The following is a 22702-nucleotide window of genomic DNA, read 5'->3' as shown; positions in this document are numbered from 1 at the left end:
ACCTGAAACTTCCTTCCTTCATATTGCAGGTTGTCTTTGTCAGCTGGTGTAAAAGCTTCTGGGACTGTGGACTTGTGGCACTGGATGATGTATCACTGAGCCTGGGAAGCTGCCAGGCTGCTGGTAAGACCATGTGTGTTTGTCATCCAATAGCTGCTGTCCTTTTGAGTAGGAGTTCAACATACGCCTTCATTTTTCAAGCCTGTTGTGTGGTTTCGTGTAGTTTCTTTTTTTCCAACAAGTAATGCATAAATCCCATTTTTGTGAAGTAGAAGACATCCAGCAAGGACCAGTTTTTGCTCACAGGGGTACCAGCTAACTCCTAATAAATTTCAGTGGCTCCAAGGCAGTTGTATATAGGTGAGTGGTCCTTTGACTGCATTAAAATAAACCCACAGTTGAACTGAGTGAAAAGTAGTTTTCAAATGGTCTTTAAGAAGCCAGGAATGGACCCCAAAGCAGTACTTTTCAAAACAAAGCTTTTTTATTTTTAGGCGAGAGGTACAGCTGTGCAAGGCCAAGACTACAGCCTGAGCTGTAGTTCTTTGATGAAGACAGAGAAGAGCAGTCCATGACTCCCTCTGCAGTGGGAGGAACTGAATGGTTTTCAGCAAAACTTTATCCTCTGACATGCACAGGCTAGCCTCTTTGAACACACCAAACTCCCTCTTCTATGGCTTTGTGAGGTTTGACAATACAATGATTGTATCATAATTTTTAAAAAAAAACAACAAAAGAACATTCTCATGAAGCAGGCACAATCTACAATCTTGTTCTTCTTTGGAATAAAGCCATACCTTTGCAATGGTCCTTACAGCTTTTTAATGATCTCTTTTGATTGGATTTCATGAATTCAGGCTAATAAAACAGAAAGAAGTCACATGTACAAAACAAGATACCATTTTTGTAAACTATTTCCAACAGTTGTCTGTTTTGCCTTGCTGTAATTAGTAAGTAATTGGAAAAGGAATCAAAGGTGAAGAACTGGTATCTAGATGTGTAGTCATACCATGACTTGTCTCTGATGGCAGCAAAACAAATGGCTGAAAAATGCACCAGAGGTATCAAGGCTTCCTCCTCTTCAAAAGCTGAAGGCAGCTCAAAATGTCTACTTCTGAATGATGAATTCAGATTACCTGACAGAAGCTTCCTGGCCTGCACCTGAATTATATTTTGTATGATCTAATAGAATTGAAATAATGAAAATACTCTAGTAATGGACCTCTGTTGTATCTTCTAGGCTGCAGTAGAATCTGGTGCCAAAGAAAGAGAGGAGAGATAAATGTGGCATTGATTTCAGTTCACAGAAACTCCAGTCTTTGAACAAGGCTCATTTATTACGCACGTTATAGATGCTGGGACTTACTGACTTGCTGGGGGTGCCAAAACAGTGAATAAAATTACGCTAGTAATTCTATAACAAAGCCTACATATAATCATAGAATTGCTAAGGTTAGAAAAGACCTCTAAGATCATTGAATCCAACCATTAAAACCAAAAGACCCCATAAGATCATCTAGTCCAAAGCACTGTTGTGAAGATTAATAAACTGATTTAAAGAATCCTAGGACTAGTGAATCGTAGTCACTGAGCTACTGGAGTAGGGTACACTTTTTCCCAAAGATGTGAAGAAAATTAAATTAAATTTTATATGACCGTTTGAAGGTAGTTTATATAAGCTTCTAACTATTGTAAGCATTGCCAGGTAGCTGTAATTGATGTCAGCAGGTGAGGAAATGCAATACATTACTTGTGTAATCTCTCCATATATCAGTCTAATGTATTTGAAGTCTTAAACTATGTCCTCGCCTTACAGATTTGTTGCTGCCCAGTCCCGGAGAATGCACTTTTGAAAAAGATGAGTGTGTGTTTACCCAGAAGAAGAGAAGTCGTGGGAGCTGGCACAGGAAGAGGGGTCCAACTCCCACTTCTTACACTGGACCGAAAGGAGACCACACTACTGGGGTAGGTGAGTTAAGTTCCACATTGAACTTTCAGAACAGAGATTGACAGTTAATAAAAAATATTTATTAAATATTTTAAATGATAACCCAGAAGATAAAGTTTTTACTCTTCTATTCAGAAAGGTTACTAATCAAATGAAGCACATTCCGCAGGAACTCCTGAGTGGTTTTGAGAATATGACATTTAATCTGAATTATCTGCAGGCCATGTAGATAATTTGGTTTTCATGTCCCAAAGTAGCCTGTTCCTTGGGACATTAAAGAAGACGATGACTGTCCAGACCCCACAGAAAAAGCTTTTTTCCAAACTCCCAATTTATGTGAACATTCCCTGAAAGTAACTTTAGACCTATTTTCAGTTTATGTGGATCATTAAGTAGTGAGAAGTGAGGCTGACAGCTTGACTTTAGAACTGAGAGCCTTTTAAGCCTTGTCTGTGACAATGATTATTCCTTAGTTCATCTCTTAGCAGCAAGCTGTGCAAGTGGTTGGGATTCTACTGCATGAACACCTTTGGGTTCAAACTTAAAAGAAAATATGAAGAATAAAAGAGATCCCACAGGCTCTTTATCTTGAAAATGTGCTCCACAAGCTCACTAGTGCAAGTTCAAGTATTTAGGCAGGCAGGACCTCCATTAACATGAGTGCACAGAAAACTGCATCACCACCAACCATAGCCTAAAGTGTACCCTCAGATGTACATGCAGCCGTCTCTGAATTCCAATGAGTCAATCTCTATCAGAGTGCAATTCCTGGTGCAAGAGCAGCTATAATTTATTCTTTGTATTCTTTTCTGTGGCTATGTATTTTGACAGATACAACCAAGTTTTAAGGATTCTGGCCATTAATTGGTGGAAGGCAAATTCATGCCTCTTATTCCATCACTCAATTATGACCAGCTGGAGCAAACTGAAGTGTGTCAGAAGACTGAGGAGCGTCCCCACATCCCATCTGCTGCAGAAAGCAACTTCTGTTTTGAGATATATGCTCTGCCAGCAGACAGTGAATTTGGATAATGCAGCAACTCTTCATGCAGTCCCAATGCTCCCTCTTTGTGGTGTTACCTCCTGTCTGTCACCACAAGTCCTGGGGGTGAGATTGTCTCCAGAGGGAAAGGGAATTCTCAAGGATCAGTGAGACAGGCAGAAGGCTGAGAGCAGCAACAGCAGTCAGTGGATGCTTGAGAATCTCTTGTGGTACTCAAGAATCCTGTTTTCTGCACAAACCCCTAGTGAAGACATCCTCTCTAAGCCAGGTTGTAGTTTGATGGCAAGCAGCAGTGAAGAGAGGGTGAAAAGGAGGATTATCTACAGCTGTAGGTCCATCATTCATGCAGTGTATTGGAGAATTCCAAAGCTGGTTTATATCAAACCTAATGCACTACACTACAAAGATTTTGTTCACTAGGTGTAGAAAGTTCCTTCAGTTAAAAATCAAAACCTAGGGCTCATATTACAGCATAATAAAATAACTTCCCTTTTCTCCAAAGACTGAATCATACTATAAATTTGTGAGAAAGACTAAATCATCTCTTAGCTTTATAAATTCAAACCCATCATTATTGCAGTACACAATTACTACAGTATCTCTAATATTACAGTTTACAAAAGCACAAGTGTATGAATCTTTATCAAAATAGTTTCCATCATTGGGCTTCTTTAATATAATAAGCATGTTGAGTATAATGAACATTCCAACACAATGTATCCTACTTCGCTTATATTTACTTTTATATCTTTTTAAGGATACTACATGTATATAGAGGCATCTAATATGGTCTATGGACAGAGAGCATACCTAGTTTCAAGATCACTAAGAGGAACATCTGGAAAACAGTGCCTGACATTTTTCTATCATATGTATGGATCTGGGACTGGATTATTAAGTGTTTATCTAAAAAAGGAAGGAGATGATGAAGAGATACCGTTGTGGAGGAGGACAGGGGAACAAAGCATCTCATGGCTAAGGGGACTGATAGAATATGAAAGTGATACAAACTACCAGGTAAGAAAAACAAGCAAAAAACAGTCAAATCGGAATATTGAAGCAAACTATGTACTAGAGTCAAAGTTTAGTATTGTTTAAAAGTAATAAACTAAAATGTTAAATGTAGGTGGCATTGAATGGACACATGAAGAACATGAAATAATGTAATTTTTTACAAATTAAGTTAGGGAGGGATTTATTAAAGATATGAATAGGTGGAAAGTAGGAAAATAGTTACCAATTTGGGGTTTTTCTACTTTAAAGTATTTAAATCTAAACACCATCATTTTTTGTCAGTAGTGGTAGGGCTTTTTCAAGATCATTTGTGTAATTTTCTTTCCTTCAGCTGTCTGTAGCCCTGTCCAGATTTGACACAGCCACTGAGCTGTGATGAAATGGCAGCTTCTTGTAGGGTGTTTTTTCTAAGGAAACAGCAAGGAGAAGGGATGATAAGGTCTGTCTAAGGAAAGGGGAAAACAAAAGGGAAAGGAGGAGGGAAGGGAGGGCAGGAGAGGGGGTAAAGGGTATCCCTTGAATAGGTTGAATGGCTGTTTTGTTCAGTCCTTTCACCATTTGGATTCATGAAAATTTGTGTCTTACTTTACAGATTATTTTTGAGGCAATCCGCGGTGTGTCAATAAGAAGTGACACTGCTATTGATGATATTCTGTTCCAGACAGGACCTTGTTTGGGTAAGTTTCAACTTTGTAACAGACAACTGAAATTCACAGTGCTTCTTTGCAGGTGGGTGATACTTCCCTCCAGTCCCCATTTGAATTTAGTATCAGGCTGCTGGGTTAGTGCTGAACTTCTACTCTCTAATAGGATGTGAGATCATCCTCAGAATCTCAAAACTAGTAAAGTGGCTATGCACTTCCACATGACAGTCCCATTTAATCCAGCATGTTAATTAAATTCTGCTGTAACTATTCTTATGTATGACAGAAACAAAAAAAAACCAGTATTTCTTCATTCTTTGTATTCCAGAAGTGGAAGAAATTCAATTCTCATCAGGCTATCCTGACAGCTTAAATGAAATTGAGTATTAAATACAGCCTGCTGGAAGGAATGGAGCACACTGAAGATTCGTATGTGAGAAACTGCAAGAACCACCTGTTTTAAAATATAATCAAATACTGGACTGGTTTGAATACACACCAATACGTAGGAAGAACTCGGAGCAATCATGTTCCTCGCCTTTTAAATGAAATTATTGACTCAGGGCTTCTTAGACCATAATTTTTTTACATTATTTCCTCTTTAGCATGAGGTATCAGTTATTTCATAAAGGCTTCCCATTTTGCACAATCATTCATTTTTAATTTTTTTAATGTTTCTAGTATATAAGTAAAAAGAGGAAATTCATGTTGCACAATTGAAGTCCAATATTGTGTTATCTTAAATCTGCATTCAGTGAATGTTTTGTGTTGGGGATAGAATGGATTTTTGTTAAGAAAATTTTAAATGTTTTGAAATAACAAAGACAATAGTGTTAGCTACTAGTATTATCCTACAGGTTAAGTGCAATTATTCACAATGACAAATCTCTCTGGGACACTTAATCCTCTGCTGACAATTTTTTGTGATAGTGTATTATTTTACTATAACAAATATATTTGTCAATAACAAACTCACTTCTAGTGTTCAATATAATTCAGCATAAGATGCTGGCCTGTGGAATTATATGAAATTAAACACTTTAAAGCCATATGTTTTCTGGGATGAGAGTCTTGTTGTCTGTTTTTTTATTAAGTAAGTTTGTACACTCACAGAGAATGCACTTACATTTTGCCCAGCCACAGATGTCTTGCATTTATATTACTAGGAAACTGAATCTACACATCTTGTTATTTCTTAAGATTTTATGTATTTGTGTGTAAGGATTTTTTTAAAATTACTGTAACTTCCTAATAAAATGTAACTTGGAGTATCATCTTACTGCTCTGCTCTAGATTTCTGTCTTGGTGTGAAAGACAGCTTCCTGCTAAGGAAGGCAGGGACTTCCCTTGGAATAGAAAAGGTAACCCAGTTCCCTCCAAATTATTATAATTTTGAAATTAAGGGGCTCTCAGGCAAAGATGTGAGACTAGGAATAGCAGTTCTTGACTGGTGTGTGTAACAAGGCAAACAAACAACAGCAGCTCTGGCACTCACACCAAACAGAGCCCGCGGGCACTCTCCCCTCGCTGCAGATCCGGGCACGGCCGCCAGGGGGCGCTCGTGCTCCCGGTGGGCGGGGCGGGGGTTCCGCCGCGCCGGCAGGGGGCGCTGTGCCGCGAGCTGGGGCCGCACGCGGTAATGGCGGCTCGGCCCAACGGGAAGGGATGGGAGACGGGCTTTGCTGCACAAAGAAAAAAAAAGTAAAAAAAAGCTGCCGGTGCTCGGCAGCACGTACGGAAACAGCAAGCAGGGCCGGCAGGAATGAGTAAAAATCCCGTGGTGGTAGCAAGATGTATAAGAATCTCCGGGGCTGTGGCTGGAACCGTGGGATGTCTCGGCAAGCAGGAGGTGGGGGCCACAGTGCAGCGAAAGCTCGGAGCAGCGCCGAAGAGCAACGGGGGTGGAATAGCGACAGCCCAGTTCCCAGCAGGGCAGAAGGGGCGAGACAGTACCAGACTGGGCTACGGTGGTGACAGTGAATCCTTCTCGCATTAGGCAACAGCCCACCTGTCCTTCTCCGAAACCCAAAGCGAGAGCTCTAGCAGCTTCCCTACCCCTGTCTTTTTTCCTGTTCAAATCTCCAGGTATCTCTTCCCCTCTCCCCTGAGTTTGGCCACTCTTTTGGTGTTCTTAAGAAACCCTAAGTACACAATAGTTAGTTTCCTAGCAAGTTATGGGAAAAGAATCCGTAAGTACAAAAGAAAGAAACCCAACTCCCAACATCAGTAAAGTGTATGCTTTGGTATCAATATTCAGCTCAAATTACCTAAGCAGAAAACAAGTGAAGATGAAGCAGGTAAAATAATCAGGTTTGGTGGTTCTTGGTATGTAAGTGAAACGAAGCATGAAGTACAACTGTTATGCTCCTATCTCTAAAAATTTGTGCGACTCTGCCTCATTCCATCAAAATAATCAGATTTAGACTGATAGAATAAAAACCGAAGTGAAGGACTCTAAACCTGCTCTCCACTAAGTGATTTCTAGGGACCTCACTGCTCAAAAAAAAAAAAAAAAAAGGCAAAAAAAGGGTGGGGGAAACCATCAAAAAAACACCTAAGTTCTTCTTTAAGTAGGGAACATCACCTTTCCAATAATTTTTGCTGCAGGAATTAAAGCACAGAGGGAAAATTTGAAAGTTGGCTTCCATTTACCTCAGTGTCTGATAAATATCAGTTTACAGAATAGGAAATTCGAGAGTAATGGAAGAATGTCTACAAAACATTTGAAAATTGGGTACAGTGCATTAAGGTTTCTCCACTGGCAAAATTCAGTTTTATGGTGAGATAAAAAAATATTCTGTCAGTTCTGTCCAAATGGGAATCCTTCTTGCAACTAATTCCTGTCCTGGATCCATATTTATTTACTATTTTTTTCTTTTCTTCACTACTGCAGTAGCTGTACCAGAACCACAGTAGGGCAAAGAACAGTTCTGACTTGCCGTACCAGGCCTGTTTAATGTCTGAAAATTTCTTCAAAAGCTAGTGAAGAACTTACAAGTAATTGCTTTGATCCCAGTTGTGTCACAATATGTAAAATTGAAATGAAAAAGAAACCTCAAAAATACAGATTTTCAAGCTATAATCCCCCAAGCGGTAATGGGTTTATATTTGATTGCTGTAAATGTAGCTTTGTGCTGGACTGGAACTCAGCTTGTCCTGAGATCAGTGGAAAGCCCTTTTATTGACCTCCTCTTTAATACTGTTCTCCTGTTTAATGTTGTTTTTATTCTTTAAATATTGTCCCATTAGTTTTCATTTTATCATCATCCTTATTCATTTCCAAACAAATGCAAATTCAGTTCTCATTTACACCTACAGAAATCCAGAATGACAACTGTTATAAAATGTCACTGTTACTCTGTTTTTATAGGTATTCTGACTATGGTGTCACACCAAAATAAACCTAATATAAACTTATCTTTACAGTCATGAAGAGTCACAAAGACAGCTCAAGCCAAGCACTAAAAGACCTGGCGTTTTATCCACCTGGATGTGAGCAGCACACTTGCCACCGTGACTGCCCTCACTCAGGAAACCTACTGCTGGACCCAAAGGCTGGAGGGAGCACACTTCTGCAATGTGACAGACACACTGAGTCCTGTTCTACCTCTCACGTTTTGAGAAAGAGAAAACCTGACCCTCATCCCACCTCAAAGAAAAGATGAGCTGTCTATTGTGGTATATTCCCTGCCATGTGGTATATTCCCTGCCACACTCCTCAGTCTGGGCCATTCTGGAATTCTCCTTAGGCCTTAGCCTTGATTCATGGCTCCTGGGCTCACCCTTGAGCTTACTAGAAACACCCAGGAACTAATGCTGCCAAACTAGCTCCTGCTGTCTGACAGGCTGTCTTGGAATGCTATTTACTTGAACCATTAGCCTGAATCATGGAATTACAGAATTGTTAGGGCGGGAAGGAAGCTCTGGAGATGATCTATTCCAACCCACCCTGCCAAGGCAGGGTCACTTACAGCAAGTGACACAGGAATGTGTCTAGGTGGGGTTTGAATGCCACCAGATTGGGAGACTTCAAAACCTCCAGGGGAAGGCTGGTACGGTGCTCTGCCACCCTCAACGTAAGGAAGTTCTTCTGATATTGAGGAAGAACTTCTTGAGTTTTAGTTTGTGGCCATTGCTCCTCATCCTGTCGCAGGGCACACTGAAGAGCCTAGCACTATCTGCTTGGCAACCTCCTTTGAAATAGCTGTATTCATTAATGAGATTCCCTCTCAGTCTTCCCCAAACTAAACACGCCCGGCTGCTCATAATGCTGTAACCGTATGCAGGAAATGCATTGGTAAATGGAACGCGCGGGCAGCAGAACGCGCGCAGAGCGCTAACAGGCCGGCGCCATGCACGGCGCTGCCGCCGCGCCTGCCTCAGCAACAACAGCCGCAACGCCCCACACTGCCCCGCCCCACCAGCCAATGGGCGCCGGCGCCGCGCGCTTCACGCCTATGAGAAGTTTCAGGGCAGCTCAGTCCCGCCCCCCGGGCAGCGAGCGCGCGGCGCGGGCCCGGCCGCAGGGGAGACGGGGGGTGGGGGGGCTGGGAGGAAGATGGCGGCGGCTCGGGAGAAGGGGAAAGCTGTTGGGAAGGTTGTGAAGTCTGGTGAGTCCCAGTTCGTTCTGGGCTCCATCGTCAGGATCTTCATGGAGAACTTTCTGTGAGTGAGCGGGAGGCATTTCTCTTCCCTCGAGCGGCTGCGGCCTGCCCCTTCCGCCCCGCCGCAGAAGGGCGGAAGCAGCGGAGCGGGGTGGCGCGGGTACCGGGGGCTGCGTGGGCTGGAGGAGGGAGTGCGGGAAGCGGTGTTCCCTGTAAGGTGGTGTCTTGCTCGGAGTGGGGAGCTGGGAGACACCGCTGTGTGAGTTACGAGTCCCCAGGGTTGTTAGTGCATTGTCATTTCCCTGAGGGCGCGCTCCCCGGTGCCGGCCAACCTTCCCCATAGGTGATGGCTCCTGTCGGCCGTGCAGCCTCTGTGTGCTCTTTGTCTCACAGGCAGCTGGCTGCCAAGCAGTGGGGCAGGGAAGAGTACAGAAGATGCTCGAGGGGCAGTGGGGATAGGCCTTGAGACTCATTAGGATAAGTGTAGTTTTTGCACGTGTTTTTTCCAGCTGCTGTGGACTGTGAATAACATTATTTTTGGATGTATTGTGGTTACCAGCAGAAGTTGTCGGGCCATTTTCTTACGGCTCCATGCTAGCCTTGAAAACCTTCAGTAGGGTAGTGCATGGGTCACGTGTGAGATGTTAGTTGAATCTTCAGAGACGGTAGTTTAAATTATTATTGAGAGTTCAGATACCGTCTCTTCCACAAGTACATCGTTTATAGTATTGTGTAGTCATTAACTGTTTTGTACTCCTCTTTTGGTGGTAGTGTTTCAGCTCTCCGTGTTTGGCACAGTGCAGAAATAGAGCATCAAATGATTCTGTATAAATTTAGGGTGTTAACTTGGTATGAATTTGCATGGGTGGATTTGGTCGCTTCCCATAGTTATTATTGCAGTAGGCATGCTGGATGCACATGATAAAAGATGTCTAATGCAGTTAGAAAAAACAGCAAACACTAGGGATGGGCTGATATGGTAACTCAAGAAAGCTACTACATGATCAGTTTTCTGTCTTCTTTTTGATGCATAAGACAAAATGATACCCTAGTAAGTTCAATTAAAAAGCTACTATCATATTGCTGGATTTCATTCTTCATAGTCCCTGACTGAAAAAAAGTTCTAGTGAGTACTCTGGCTGGTAGGAATGTATTTCATGGTGTTTCAGTGAAATGCTAGTTTTCACTCTTGAGACTTTCTTACAAAACAGTATTTCACAATTGAGTCCAGATGAGGTAATTATATCTGTTTAATAGAATCATAAAATGTTTCTAAGCACGTTCCTTTTTTTAAAGGTAATACAGTGTTTTAAAGTTGAGAAACGTGCTGTGTTTTCCAGAACGTACACTCTCTGTGAAGTACATCCAGGGCCCAACCTGAATGTGGTTCTAGGTGCTAATGGCACCGGCAAGTCAAGCATTGTTTGTGCCATCTGCCTGGGACTGGCTGGAAAACCGTCTTTCCTAGGGCGAGCTGATAAGGTAATTATGAGCTTTTGTGATTTTCATAATTAAGCTGAATTTCATTTAGAGTGCTGTTCAGCAGAGGATAGGGGGAAAGGCTGTATTCCTCGATTTGCTTTACTTTTATAAAAAGTAAGACATCTGAATTGAAGAGTAAACCTGGTCCAGAGACAAAGGGGGGTTGTCTTAATTAACTGCTTGCTGTCTTGTATAAATTATGAAATGGAAATACCTAAATTGTAGTGCAACCTGAGTGGACTAGATGTTTTATTTGAAGATAGCTAAGCATCCATAGTGGGGTAGAAAAATGCCACTTAATGGCCTAAACATTTGGTAAGCGGTACCAACTAAAGGAGAAACAGGCAAAGTCTAAAATAAATTCCAAAATACATAGTACATTTAGAAATAATGTGCTCCTAATGTGTCCTGAAAACTCAGCTGAGAGCATGGAGGCACTGGTCTTTGATTTAAGTGGAATTTAGATTGCTGTACTTTCATTTTTTACAGTCAAGATAACATGCATTGCTGGTGTAGTAGGAAGTTTATATTTTGAAATTTTAAAATTTTTACACTTGCTTTCTTTGATATTTTCATTGAAAACAATTTCTCTGAGTAGGTTTGGAACAATGAATCTGGGTGCCTAAATGTTTGTACATATTCTCTTGTAGCTGCTCAGTCATAAGCAAATGTCAGTATGGGAATTGACTGCATGGCAGTACTATGTGTTGGTATTTCTTTATACTATTTGTGATTTATTTTCTTACTATTAGAACTGGCAGTTCTAGTACAGATATTTGGCAGTGCCTTTTCACTTGTCTTTGTTCCCCAAATTCACGAGAACTTCTTCCTTTGCATCTGCTATTATAATCAGTTATCAGGAGGCTGAAGCTGATCAGAAATTGTGGAGAAGGTTCTAATGCTGCTTCTGGAAGATAGTAGTGTCTTCCTTTATTTTTAGTTAGTGCTTTATTTTGCTTTTAATTGTAAGTTTTCAATAAAATATGCTGTTACAGTAGCTCCATTATACAAATGTGTATTGTTGTAAGATAATACATTTTATTTCGGATTAACAACTTGTAAATTAATTTTGTAGATCGGTCTCTTTGTGAAGCAAGGGTGCATGAAAGGCGTAGTGGAAATTGAACTGTAAGTAGTAGAATTATTTCCTCGTGCACTTTTGATGGATTATTTCCCCATACAGTCATTCACAAAGTTGTGAGAAAAAAAATTGGTGTACAGAGGTCTGTCTTTAAGCTGGTGCTTTAATTTGTCCTTTTTTAATTCCCCCAGACTTCAGAACATAAAGTTCAAATAATTGTCACACAAGAAATAAGCAGTGATGGCTGCTTTCTGAAGCATTTCACCTTTCTGTCTTGATATACAAAAAATGAATAGATGAAGATAGTTCTATATGGTGTGTTTAGCTTTTGATTACATTTAAGATTCGGATGGCTTAAATTTAGTCAGTACTACCATTACTATCATCATTATGTGGTGGTTGAAATTCTTTTCATTGAAAAAAAAAAAGACAAAAGTCTTAAAACAGACTGATCTGCCTTCACTTTCTTATACTAATACTGCTGGTAGGAGGGGCTTGCTTATATTTTCACTGAAGACGTCCCATACTGATAGAAAAGAAGTAAAAAAAAATTGACTAATTCTGTGTAATGCAGTCTTGCAGGTTGCAAAGCTGTTGCAAAACTAAGCAACTGGAAATAATTTGGACTGTAAAATTCCGTTAGTAGTGTCTGTGTAGGGCAATATTACGCATTTCCTTTTTTGTGGATGCTATGGCACAGGTGATTTTAATAAGCCTTAGCCTGAATGAAACAAGAAATAGAGATAGTCAGTTGATTCATAGACTGTGTTACTTTGTATAATGATTGGCCGCCCTGATCAGATTCCCTAAAAATACTTTAGGAAATTTTATTGAGGAAAAAAAAAAATACCACAGCATGTCTTGGAAAAAGTCCTGTCCATTTTTGTTATTGTGGGGGTCATCAAGTAAGACCTTCGTCAGAGACTGGACTGGCAATATGTTCAGGAGATAGGATGTCATTCAGGTCGATGGTGTGGTTGTTTTTACATAAATATATTCTGATGTTACTTGAAGGTCTGGAAAGAATCTTGCAGTGTGTGAACATTTAGCATTTCATGGCTCATTAGACTTAGCATGTCATGGTTGCAGTGTAGTTGAGTCCTTTGTCTGATTGGTAGAAAATATTTCAATGCAATATCTAGGATAGGAGGCCAGTGATGCAGAAGATTGCTTTCTTTGGTAGGAACTAAAAAATGAAGTGCTGTGGATGTGTATTACCTTTGTTGAATTTGGTCCTTGAAATGTGGCTAAACCCAAGTTATTATAGTAAAAATATGTTAATTTAATGAAAGAAAGGAGCATGGCTTTGGAAGTATTTTGAAGGAAGTCTCATAAATTAAAATGAGGTGGTGCAGCAAGTAATAATTCAGTAATCAAGAAATAGGATCATATCCCTCTGGCGTTTACTCCAAACACCGGCAGCATGTGTTTACTCACTTCTGCACTGACCGCTGTTCTTAAATGTCCTGAGGTACATGGCCACTCTACAAGCCTATATTCTCCATCCTTAGCAGTGTGCTTAACAGGCACTAGACAATTTCTGAATTAAAATGGTAAACCACAATTCCAGGAGTCTGACATAATTTTTATTGCTGCATCTTAACTAGACTTAATTTTTGAAAATACATATTGAGCTAGAAAACTAAATGAAAACTAGTGTATCTTTAGTGTTTTTTAAAAGCAGAAAATGAAAATAAATTAGTATTTTTTTGTGTTGTATGCTATTTTTTTTCCTCAAATGGAATATATATAGCTTACTGATGTATTTTTGTGCACTAATATTTAGAGATGTACTGCACCTCCTTCACACCAATTTTAAAACTTAATTTTAACAATTAAGTTAAAATTTTAAGATTTAAATTAAGTTTAGAACTTAATTTTAAGAATTAAAAACCACATTTTTAACAACTTGTGTTTCATGCATTCAGCATGAGCATCTCATTTATATAAGTAACTTCTAAGTTAAGATTTGCATATATTCTTTATGTCTCTCATGTGAGTTTAATTCATCATTGAAGTACTGTATGTTTCCTGTATCATGAAAATGAGAATCTGATGCTATGGTCCAGTTAACTTAGATTAAATATTTTTTGACACTTTGTAACCTTTGAAAGTGTAACATTTTTCAGGTATTCTTGAAAGTGTAAACACTTCTTTTTTTTAATCAGGTTTAAGTCACCAGACAATATTATTATCACACGTGAGATTTATGTGGTGAGCAATGCATCAGTGTGGTTTATCAACAGAAAACCAGCAACCCTGAAAACAGTAGAAGAACAGATTGCAGCCTTAAACATCCAGGTGGACAATTTGTGCCAGTTTCTTCCTCAGGTATGAATTAAGTTTGAAAGATAGTGGGTGCAAATGGAGTACTTTGCTTTGAGAGGATTTTGTTGCTGCTTAGCATTAGCAGCGTTTCAGCTAGCTCAGTGGGACAGCACAAAGAACAAGAAGAATGAGGCAGCCATGCTGGTGTGATGGTGAAAAGAGGAGCTGTGTGACCTTTAAAGTTCTGTAATTGGACAATTTTGTACCTGTTGACTCTGAAAGGAAAGATGCTGATGTTCCCTGTCTTGGTTTTCAAGTAGCAGAACTTGCTAATAGGGCCTTTCTGGTAGCGTCAGAAGTTTGTTGAGCATAGGGCTTAAAGATGTATGGGATTGAATTATGTAAGAGTAGAATTATCCTAATGGATAATAAGCCTTAAAGGAGAGAGAATATTAAAGAATACTGCTGGCAGTTTCTGTATTTGAATGAATGTTTGAGCAGGTCAGGATTTGATGCGGTGCTGGATTTTTTCCCCAGCCAGCTCCCGGCACCGAGCCCAGAGTGGGCTGCTCCTGGATAGCAGGGCAGTTTAGGGCTGATGCTCTACAGCACTGGCTGTCCAGCGTCAAGGGCAGGAGCAAGGACGAGGGAGAGGTCTTCCATGTGGCTTCCAAAAGGGATTTATTCTCTTGAAGGTTCCAGGGAAGAAAGACAAAAGATACAGGGGGGTACAGCAACTTATGTATGGGGCGTGTACAAATAATAAACAAACAGGGAAGACTTAGGGGAAGAACACAAGGCGGGGTTACATAATACATAAACCAGTGGGGAACACAAGGGGAGGAGAGTGGGGCACATGGGCCAATGGGGCTTGGAGAAATAGGGGAATTCCAAAGGGGGCGGTCCAGGCGGGGGTTGACTTAAGGGAGGATTGACAACTTAATGGGAGGGGGAACAGGGAACTTTCGGGAACAAGGGGCAGGTATCAGGGTGGATTGGCAACTGGGGTAGGAAGGCACAACTGAGACCAAAGTATTAACATGGGGGGGGCAGGGGGGGAGGTACAACTTAACAGTAAAGAATGTAATTGAATCAAATATAATGAACAACAATGCACCACAACAAGGATTCCTGTGCAGTACATACTTAAGTTGCTTCACATTGCCTTAAAGTTGTGACATGTTCCTTCCCAGTTCATATGGAGCATCAGGAATGGTAGTAAATAGAAACCTTATCAGAGCCTAGCCATTGGGTTATTGTTGAGTTCAAGAAGACATGCAGAGGAGCATTAAAGTTTAGAAAGCTAATACTGCAGAAACAAAAATAGGCCAGATGTTTGATGGTTCATTTTCACTTGCATACAGTATTTGTTTGGAACTTCCAGCATACTCTGGTAACATAACTTTGTATTTAAAAGAGCTTTTTCTCTTTAGTACTTAAGTGTCAGTTCAATCAATATTAGTGTTGATAGTTCCGGTTTATTCTGGTTCTCCCAGTATATCAACAGCAAGCACGTTTCTTGCGTCAGTCTCAGTTTTGAGCTCTTCTTCTGCCTTCAGCAGCAATACTTCCTAGTACTCTTGGCTGCCAGCTTTAATAATAGCTTCTGTGTGGCTTAACTTCTGAGTTAGTAATAGTATTTATACTGCAAAAGATTTATACTGCGAGGTTGCTTCAGCAGCCTGAGAACAAATGCTCTGGAAGGTTTGGTTGCTATTCCGTGAGATGGTCATTAACTATGACAGAGTTATTTAGCATAGAACTTTTACGTCAGGTGATGTTTGTGAGAAGTATGTTTTGGTGTATAAATCTTGTATTGCACTGTTTCAGCTAATTTCTAATTATAATTTTTATTGTTTTATATAATTTTAACTATAATAGAATTATATACTTAATTATTAATAACTATATTTTTATAATATTATTAACATTTATTAATATAACTCCATTAATGTAGTTATTCTAATTTTTATTTTTATATATAGTTATTTACATTTTTAATAATTTTTTGTAACTTTTAAAAATTTTGTAGGACAAAGTTGGAGAATTTACAAAACTGAGTAAGACTGAGTTGCTTGAAGCCACGGAAAAATCCATTGGTCCTCCGGAAATGTACCAGTTTCATTGTGAATTGAAAAATTTCAGAGAAAAGGAAAGAGAACTAGAGGTAAATACACTCTTTAGAGAGCAAGGAATATAGGAAAAGTGAAATAAATTTTACCCTGACATGTTACAGAATTAGAAAGTGGTATTTATTTACAAAGTCTGTGCTAAGTTGATTTTACCAAGTAATGCTTGTCTTCTCTCAGAACTCATTCACTCTGACTCAGTCACATGCTTGTGTGTGAATGGTCCAGACCCAGAAGATGAGGCATGTCTGTCGTCAAATGCTCCTTGCTTCTCTCTAGGCATTTGACTGGCAACAACTTTCATAGACAGATCTTTTATGTCTTTTAAAAGTTATTGGCTAATGACCAAGCATGGTCCTGTGCTTTAGTGTTGCTCACTTCCTTGAAAATGAAGAGACAGACTTCGGAAAGGAAAAGGACCAATGTTCTGGGAACAATGTCTGTCCTTAGCCATTCAGCCATTCTTTTAATCCTTTGTTTGTCTCTTCTGTCTTTTTGGATGGTTCTCCTCTAGTGTTAAATTTCTGCTTTAACGTACAAGCGAGATGTAGACTATTTTCTGAGAACTATTTAGGTACTGTAAAACATGAAAATATATATTACAGAACTTGTGCAGAGAAAAAACCACCTCACTGGAGAAAATGAAACAGAGGGTTGAACGGTACAAACAAGATGTTGAAAGATACCATGAATGCAAGCGCCATGTAGATTTAATAGAGATGCTTGAGAGGAAAAGGCCATGGGTGGTAAGTTTAATTTCCAGTGTTTTTCTCACTTAACCCATTTCCTGTAAGACTGTGAAATTAAAAGTAGGCCAAAAGTTGCTTTAGAAGAAGTGTGACCAGAATAATTTAAATATCTTTACAGTTGTACAGTTCAGATAGGCCAGGTCTTGAAATTCTGTAGCTTCCAGTTGGTCTTTATGTAACAATATTATTATTATCATTGTCATTATCATTATTTATTACTGTTGTAGTAATAATAAACCCCTAGGCTTGAAATTAGCTAGGCATATGTTCTGAACTGGGGACTTTCTTTAGTGCATACAAAGTCAAATAGCATTCCATTCCTCTGTCCCCCTGCATACATGAATCTACTCCTCTCTCTGGTCCTCTGAATATCTTACTTTTTTTTTTTGTGAACCCTTCACAGTCCTGGAACATATTGTTGTCTTATGTTTCTTTGGGGGTGGGGGGCTGGGGAGTGGTTCCCCTTATTTTTTTTTCCTTCCTTTTTTAATGTTTTTTCTCTCCAGAGTATAACATACACGCAAAAATCACTTACAATGACTCCTTCAGCTTAAACTACATTCTCTACAAAAATTCCCACCCTCTCAGAGTGGAGGTTCTTGGTCACCATACTGCTTACCATCTCTTTTCTCTCATGAATATATCTTCAGTTAAACTTTGTAGATAGCAATAGCTTTGGTATTTATGATGTGTGGTGGAGTTTTTGTTTCCAGAAAGCGTTTCACTCTGTCCCCTTGGTTTACTTCAGCAGTGGTTGTGTCTGTTACTTGCTATGACAATCTGTCCAGCTCCTTTCCTTTCCTTTTCTTTTCTTTCTCCTGAAATTGTGGTTATTTGTTCCTTAGCTTTTAGACTCTTACCTAAGTAGTCTCAAACTATGAATTGAGAGGGGTAAGGAATTTTTCCATAATCCCAGATGTACTTAGAAACAAGGTAGTTGCAGACAAATGGGTTGTTTCTTCTGCTAGTTGAATTTTATATTATTTAGGGTGTCCTTGTTCACTTTGGGTGGAATGGTCTCTACAATTCCTGGTCATTGGAACTAGTAGCAGTATTACTTATGTGGTTGCTCTAATACTAGTTTCTGAAAGAGATTTTTTTTTCTAAAACTCATGAGCAGTTAAATAAACTGGAATAGAATGCAGAAGTTTTTTATTGTTTTACTTTAAACTGCTCCAAGGAATATGAAAATGTTCGTGAACAGCATGAAGAAGTGAAACAAAACCGAAACCAAGTTAAGAAAGAACTGAAGAGTCTGAAAGAAATGCATGCCCCGTGGACAAAAAAAATCCAAGAAGCTGAAGAAAATTTAAAGAATCTGGATATGAAAACCAGAGATAATGTAGGTATTGAAGTTCTTGTTTAACATAGGTAGTACTTCAGGTGTTCTGTGTTCAGCTTTGTAAAATGTGAAGTAATAACCTCTTTTTTTCTAGTGTGTCATAATGATGTTTCAGCAGAAATTTTCCTGAAGCACCTGTGCCTTTGGTTCTCAGTGCCTTTCCCGTGTCTGTTCAGGGAATACATTCCTTAGTAAGCCTTCAGTAGCAATTCTTCAGTCTTCTCTTGTTTTTGTAAAAGCAAATCTTAAAAATTCTCCTCATTGTACATTAAAAATCTTCTGGGATATAATGTTAATAGTTTCCCCAAGTTAGGTACTTCCATTGAATTAGATGTCTGCTTTCATCTGTTCTGTAGTTTGGTTTTGTGTATGCTTGCTCCTCTTACCTTCTTAAAACGTGGTTTATTTAAGATAAATTGCAACTTTGTGGGCCTAAAAGCATTCCTCTAATATTGAACAAAATTTCATAAGGAGGACTTGTTTTTTTAATTAGATGGTAATCTTCCATCAGTTATGAATATTTTTATGCATTGATAATTAATTTAATGGTAAATCTACCTATATGTAGTAGTTTACGTAAGTTTCTTGAACAGCTGTTCTTCCTGGGTTTATGGAAAAAATATTATTTGCATATGAAAAATAACAGGACTATAATTCCCTGCAGGATTTTAACTATTATTTATATTCAGACTGCAGAAGTCATTGTGTGCAAAAGCTGCACAAATTTGCAGGGGATAACCAAAGTTAAATGATCACATGAGAATGTTTGTTTGCTGCAGTGAGTACTGTTTGAAGGTGAGTGACCTGCTCAGAGGGGTTGATGTGGAGACATGTGACACCTGTAGAGGACTGCTGCCTTGAAGCATCTCTTAGAATGAAGGTCTGAAACTTCAGTGGCATTTAATACACTGTGAGCTAATAAGCTGGTCATGTGCTTCCTCTAAAAAAAAAAAGCCAAAACACGCACCCTTGCCCCAAATGACAAACAAACCCAAAACCAAACCAGAAAGACCAGACAAAACACTCCTACAGATTGTTGTTCACAACACTGTTGTTTTTGTTGTGATAAACACTGCACCAACAATATCAAGTACCTCAAGAATACTCAACTACCTCATAATTATAAGAAAGTTCTTTGGTAAAAGTATTTAGGTTTTTTGTCCCTGAGTTTATTATGCTGTGAGGCAAAATACTGAAATGTTCCAAAATGTTGCAGGCGTACTGCAGCCACCTTTTTTTGGTGTGGTTGGGCTTTTTGTTTTGAAGGTTTTTGTTGTTTAAGGGTATGTGTACTTTCTTAGAGTAAAGTTAACGTCTGGAAGCTTGAAATTTTCATAATGGAACAGTGCCTTCCTGCTTGTGAATTGCTGAACTTTGTTTTCCCTGCTAGGTCTTACTCTGTTAGGCTTTACTCCTGTATCAAGCTACTGCGTTTTTTTCAAACAGGGAAGAGTTCTATTTAACCATTGGTACCACTGTTATTGGAAGTATTGGGCTGAATTAATATAACAGTAACCTTTTTTGTTAAAGGTTGTACTTCGTTTCTGTGAGAAATCTAGGACAAACAGTGATCATTTCAGTTTTAGCTTGCAGGGAGCTTGCTCAGTATAGGCACTTCCTACAAAACAGTGGAAGGAAACCTGAGGGAATGTACAAGATGGTTCATTTATACACTTGAATCATAATTTTTTTTCTTTCCAATCTAAACTTCTTTAGTAAAGCTTTCATATACCGTATATTCAAAAGGTTAACCATATGCTGAAGTGTTGCTTAATTTATGTCTGGAAATTGGATTAGGTACATTTGTTCTACAGTATTTCAGAAGACAAAAATACAGGAAGAGGATAAATTTAAAATAAGTAATTTATAGAAGACTTACTGAATTACTCTAATATGGCTTTCCAGTGATGTTTTACAGTTTCCTATCTTAATTATAACTGATACTATTATGTATATAGTACTATAGTAAGACACTTCCAAACCCTTCATTTCTGATGTTAAATTATATGTCCAGGTCTAATTTGAATGATTATTATTTTGTCTTGAACTCAGAGTCCAGAATTGCGGAAAAAAGACGTAAGGGAATATATTATATATGTGGTTATGGGATGAACTATTTGTAAGATACCAGGCAAGTTAAGATCTGAGAGGTGTATTGCTGCTTTTTGAACTTTCGTGACAGTAACTTTTTTTCAGGTCCTGAAATCTTTTTCCCTCACACATGCTTTCAGAGTTGGGCTGTTGAAATGTCCTTGGAAATGAGAATTAGTGCTGGTTGCACTGTCAGGAGATAGTTTTGACATGATGTGGAAGTGCAAGACTTAAGTAGCTTAGAATGGCTTAAGCTGCTTTGTCTTCGTTAGTTCCTCACCTTTTCATAGACTGCTTGAATTTTTTGTAACTTGCAGTTCTATCTTTGTACAAATGCAGGCATTTGGCAAGAGTTTCACAGGTAATTATTCTGTAATCAAGAAGGAGTTGATTAGTTTTAATTTGGCATTAAGGGAAAGCAGTTTAGTGTTTTAAGTCTGCTCTCACAGACCTATAAGGAGTATAATTCTCTTCAGACCTTTTGCTCCAGACTTACATCAATTCTCAAATGACTATTATTCTTACTGCTTCTTGACATGAGGATATATATGTGAGAGCAGAAATAATCACATCTTCATTCTGTCTTTCTTGAACTTAGTTAGCAAAAAGCCCAGTATGGAGTATTAATTTTGTCTGGAAGGAGCTTAACAGCAAGGAAAACTGGAATAAATCTGGGAATTACATTAATTAATATATTCAGACATTACATGACTTTTTCTCCTGTCTTTTTTTTGTTAAAACCCTTTCAATTTCTGGGTTAGATTGAAAACTTTTACTAACACTTGGTATTTTGAATTGTATCATGTAGAATGTGGAAAAAAGAAATTAACCATTTGGAGAAAAAGTTTGATGAAATGGTGTATTTCCAGAGCAGTTTGTTCAGGTATTTTAAAGGCATTTGAACAGAGTTAACTATGCAATGCAATTTTTTAGCAATATTTTATAGTGTAAAGCAGTCTTCTGTGGTTGTACAATTAAAATAATAAAGACAATTCTAGTTGTTCACCTATTCTGTAGGTAGGTATATATATAAACATATGGGTGAATATACAATGATAAATGAAAAACAGAATTCCAGTTCCTTACTTGTGTCCTATGCTTGAGAGCCTTCAGAATTGTTTTGTGAGCATTGTACATCGGTTTCCTAGCTGAGAGCTTCCTCTTCAGACTGCCTCCCTGAGCTCTTCAGAAAAAGCATCACAGAGTCAGTACCTTATAGCAGTCAGCTGCAAGATCCAGATGTATTTCTTCTGTGTTGGCTTTATGTAAACCTCCTGTGTAAGTCTTAAAACTTTTGTGCTTTTTTGAGGTTGTGGTAGGGAAAATTCTGCATGGTTTTATTTTCTTCATTTTTGATGCATCTTAATGTTTTCAGTATAACTTTGTGTAGGATGTTTCTTCCAGTGAGAATGCTGTGTTTGTTTCTGTGTCTGCACTGGAATGTACTTCTAGTCCTTCCATCCTTCTGCAGTGTTCCAGCATTCTCTTTGTGGTGCTTCAGCCTTTAGGGTTCAGGGAGGGAGGAATTCAGTTTTCAGGGAAAGGATAGTGTACGTCCCCTGTGTTCATAATTCAGCTGTGAGAGTGCCTGGGCAGCTTAACCCCATAAAACATGCTCTGAGAAGGGATGGGACTGGGTGATGCCAAGAAGTTCCTTCCAACCTATATTATTCTTCCACTTTGTCGAAGCTGAGGATAGAGAAGGAGCCAAGACATGGATGTCTACACATGAGCCAACAAGTTGTCAAGCTCAGTTGTGTAGGATCTAGCTCTAGCACATTGTGTTTCAGAGGTAGGATGGCTTGGACGAAACCTCATTTGGCCATCCTGTGCCTAGGAGTTTAAGCCTTACTCACTCTTCAGTATCACCTTTCTTTGCAAAGTTGGTTTGGAGAAAGAGGCAAGAATATTTTATAATTGTAGGGACCTGAATGTAACATTTGTATTGAAATCAAGGATGTAGTTATTTTAACTTCAGATTAGGGACTTCCTCTATATGTCATGCCTGAATTTGCAGACACAGCTGATTGGTTGTGAACAGTACAGTACGTATGTGATTATACCAGTCTTCACAAATTGCTGAATTTGTACATGCTACAGACACAGTTAAGAAAAAGAAATGGGTAAGTATGACTTTGTCAGTAGTAAAATGCAGTGTACATACTTAGTTGTGCATATAGAAGATGTTGTTCAAAATCTGACTACTTTTTATAAATATAACTGAGTTTATGACTGGAAATTTAAATATTTTGCTTTATGCAGACTGCTGAAATCAGAAATATTTCCCAGAAATGCAAAGAGAAACAAGATGCTTTGGAGATGAAAGATAAACAGGTAAGAATCTTGC

General features: G+C 38.9%; 2 protein-coding genes across 5 annotated transcripts in view; both read left to right on the top strand.

Moving 5' to 3' along the window:
* MAMDC2 (MAM domain containing 2) overlaps positions 1 to 5883 on the top strand; it is a 56420-nt gene extending 50537 nt beyond the window's left edge. The window contains exons 10-14 of one of the 3 annotated variants that reach the window (XM_005532880.3): positions 30 to 123; positions 1817 to 1969; positions 3709 to 3968; positions 4558 to 4642; positions 4938 to 5883. In XM_005532880.3, coding sequence (XP_005532937.2) covers positions 30 to 123; positions 1817 to 1969; positions 3709 to 3968; positions 4558 to 4642; positions 4938 to 4999 — 654 coding nt within the window. In that variant the 3' untranslated portion in view covers positions 5000 to 5883. Of the gene's footprint in view, positions 1 to 29; positions 124 to 1816; positions 1970 to 2779; positions 2900 to 3708; positions 3969 to 4557; positions 4643 to 4937 lie in introns of those variants that run through there. The other 2 variants (XM_088054228.1, XM_088054227.1) reach the window with 2 other exon arrangements.
* Positions 5884 to 9136: 3253 nt separating this feature from the next.
* Positions 9137 to 22702, top strand: part of SMC5 (structural maintenance of chromosomes 5) — a 39615-nt gene continuing 26049 nt past the window's right edge. For both annotated transcript variants that reach the window (XM_088054388.1, XM_005532883.3), the window contains exons 1-8: positions 9137 to 9274; positions 10554 to 10695; positions 11771 to 11823; positions 13945 to 14107; positions 16077 to 16211; positions 16779 to 16919; positions 18103 to 18264; positions 22618 to 22689. In XM_088054388.1, the coding sequence (XP_087910514.1) occupies positions 9168 to 9274; positions 10554 to 10695; positions 11771 to 11823; positions 13945 to 14107; positions 16077 to 16211; positions 16779 to 16919; positions 18103 to 18264; positions 22618 to 22689 (975 nt within the window). In that variant the 5' untranslated portion in view covers positions 9137 to 9167. The remainder of the gene's footprint in view (positions 9275 to 10553; positions 10696 to 11770; positions 11824 to 13944; positions 14108 to 16076; positions 16212 to 16778; positions 16920 to 18102; positions 18265 to 22617; positions 22690 to 22702) is intronic.

Source organism: Pseudopodoces humilis, chromosome 4 (genome assembly GCF_049639895.1).
Source record: "Pseudopodoces humilis isolate 2021_Gansu_Grassland_sample_001 chromosome 4, ASM4963989v1, whole genome shotgun sequence".
Taxonomy (NCBI): Eukaryota; Metazoa; Chordata; class Aves; order Passeriformes; family Paridae; genus Pseudopodoces; species Pseudopodoces humilis.
The sequence above is the reverse complement of the archived record's forward strand: the minus strand, read 5'-3'. Positions and strand labels throughout refer to the sequence as shown.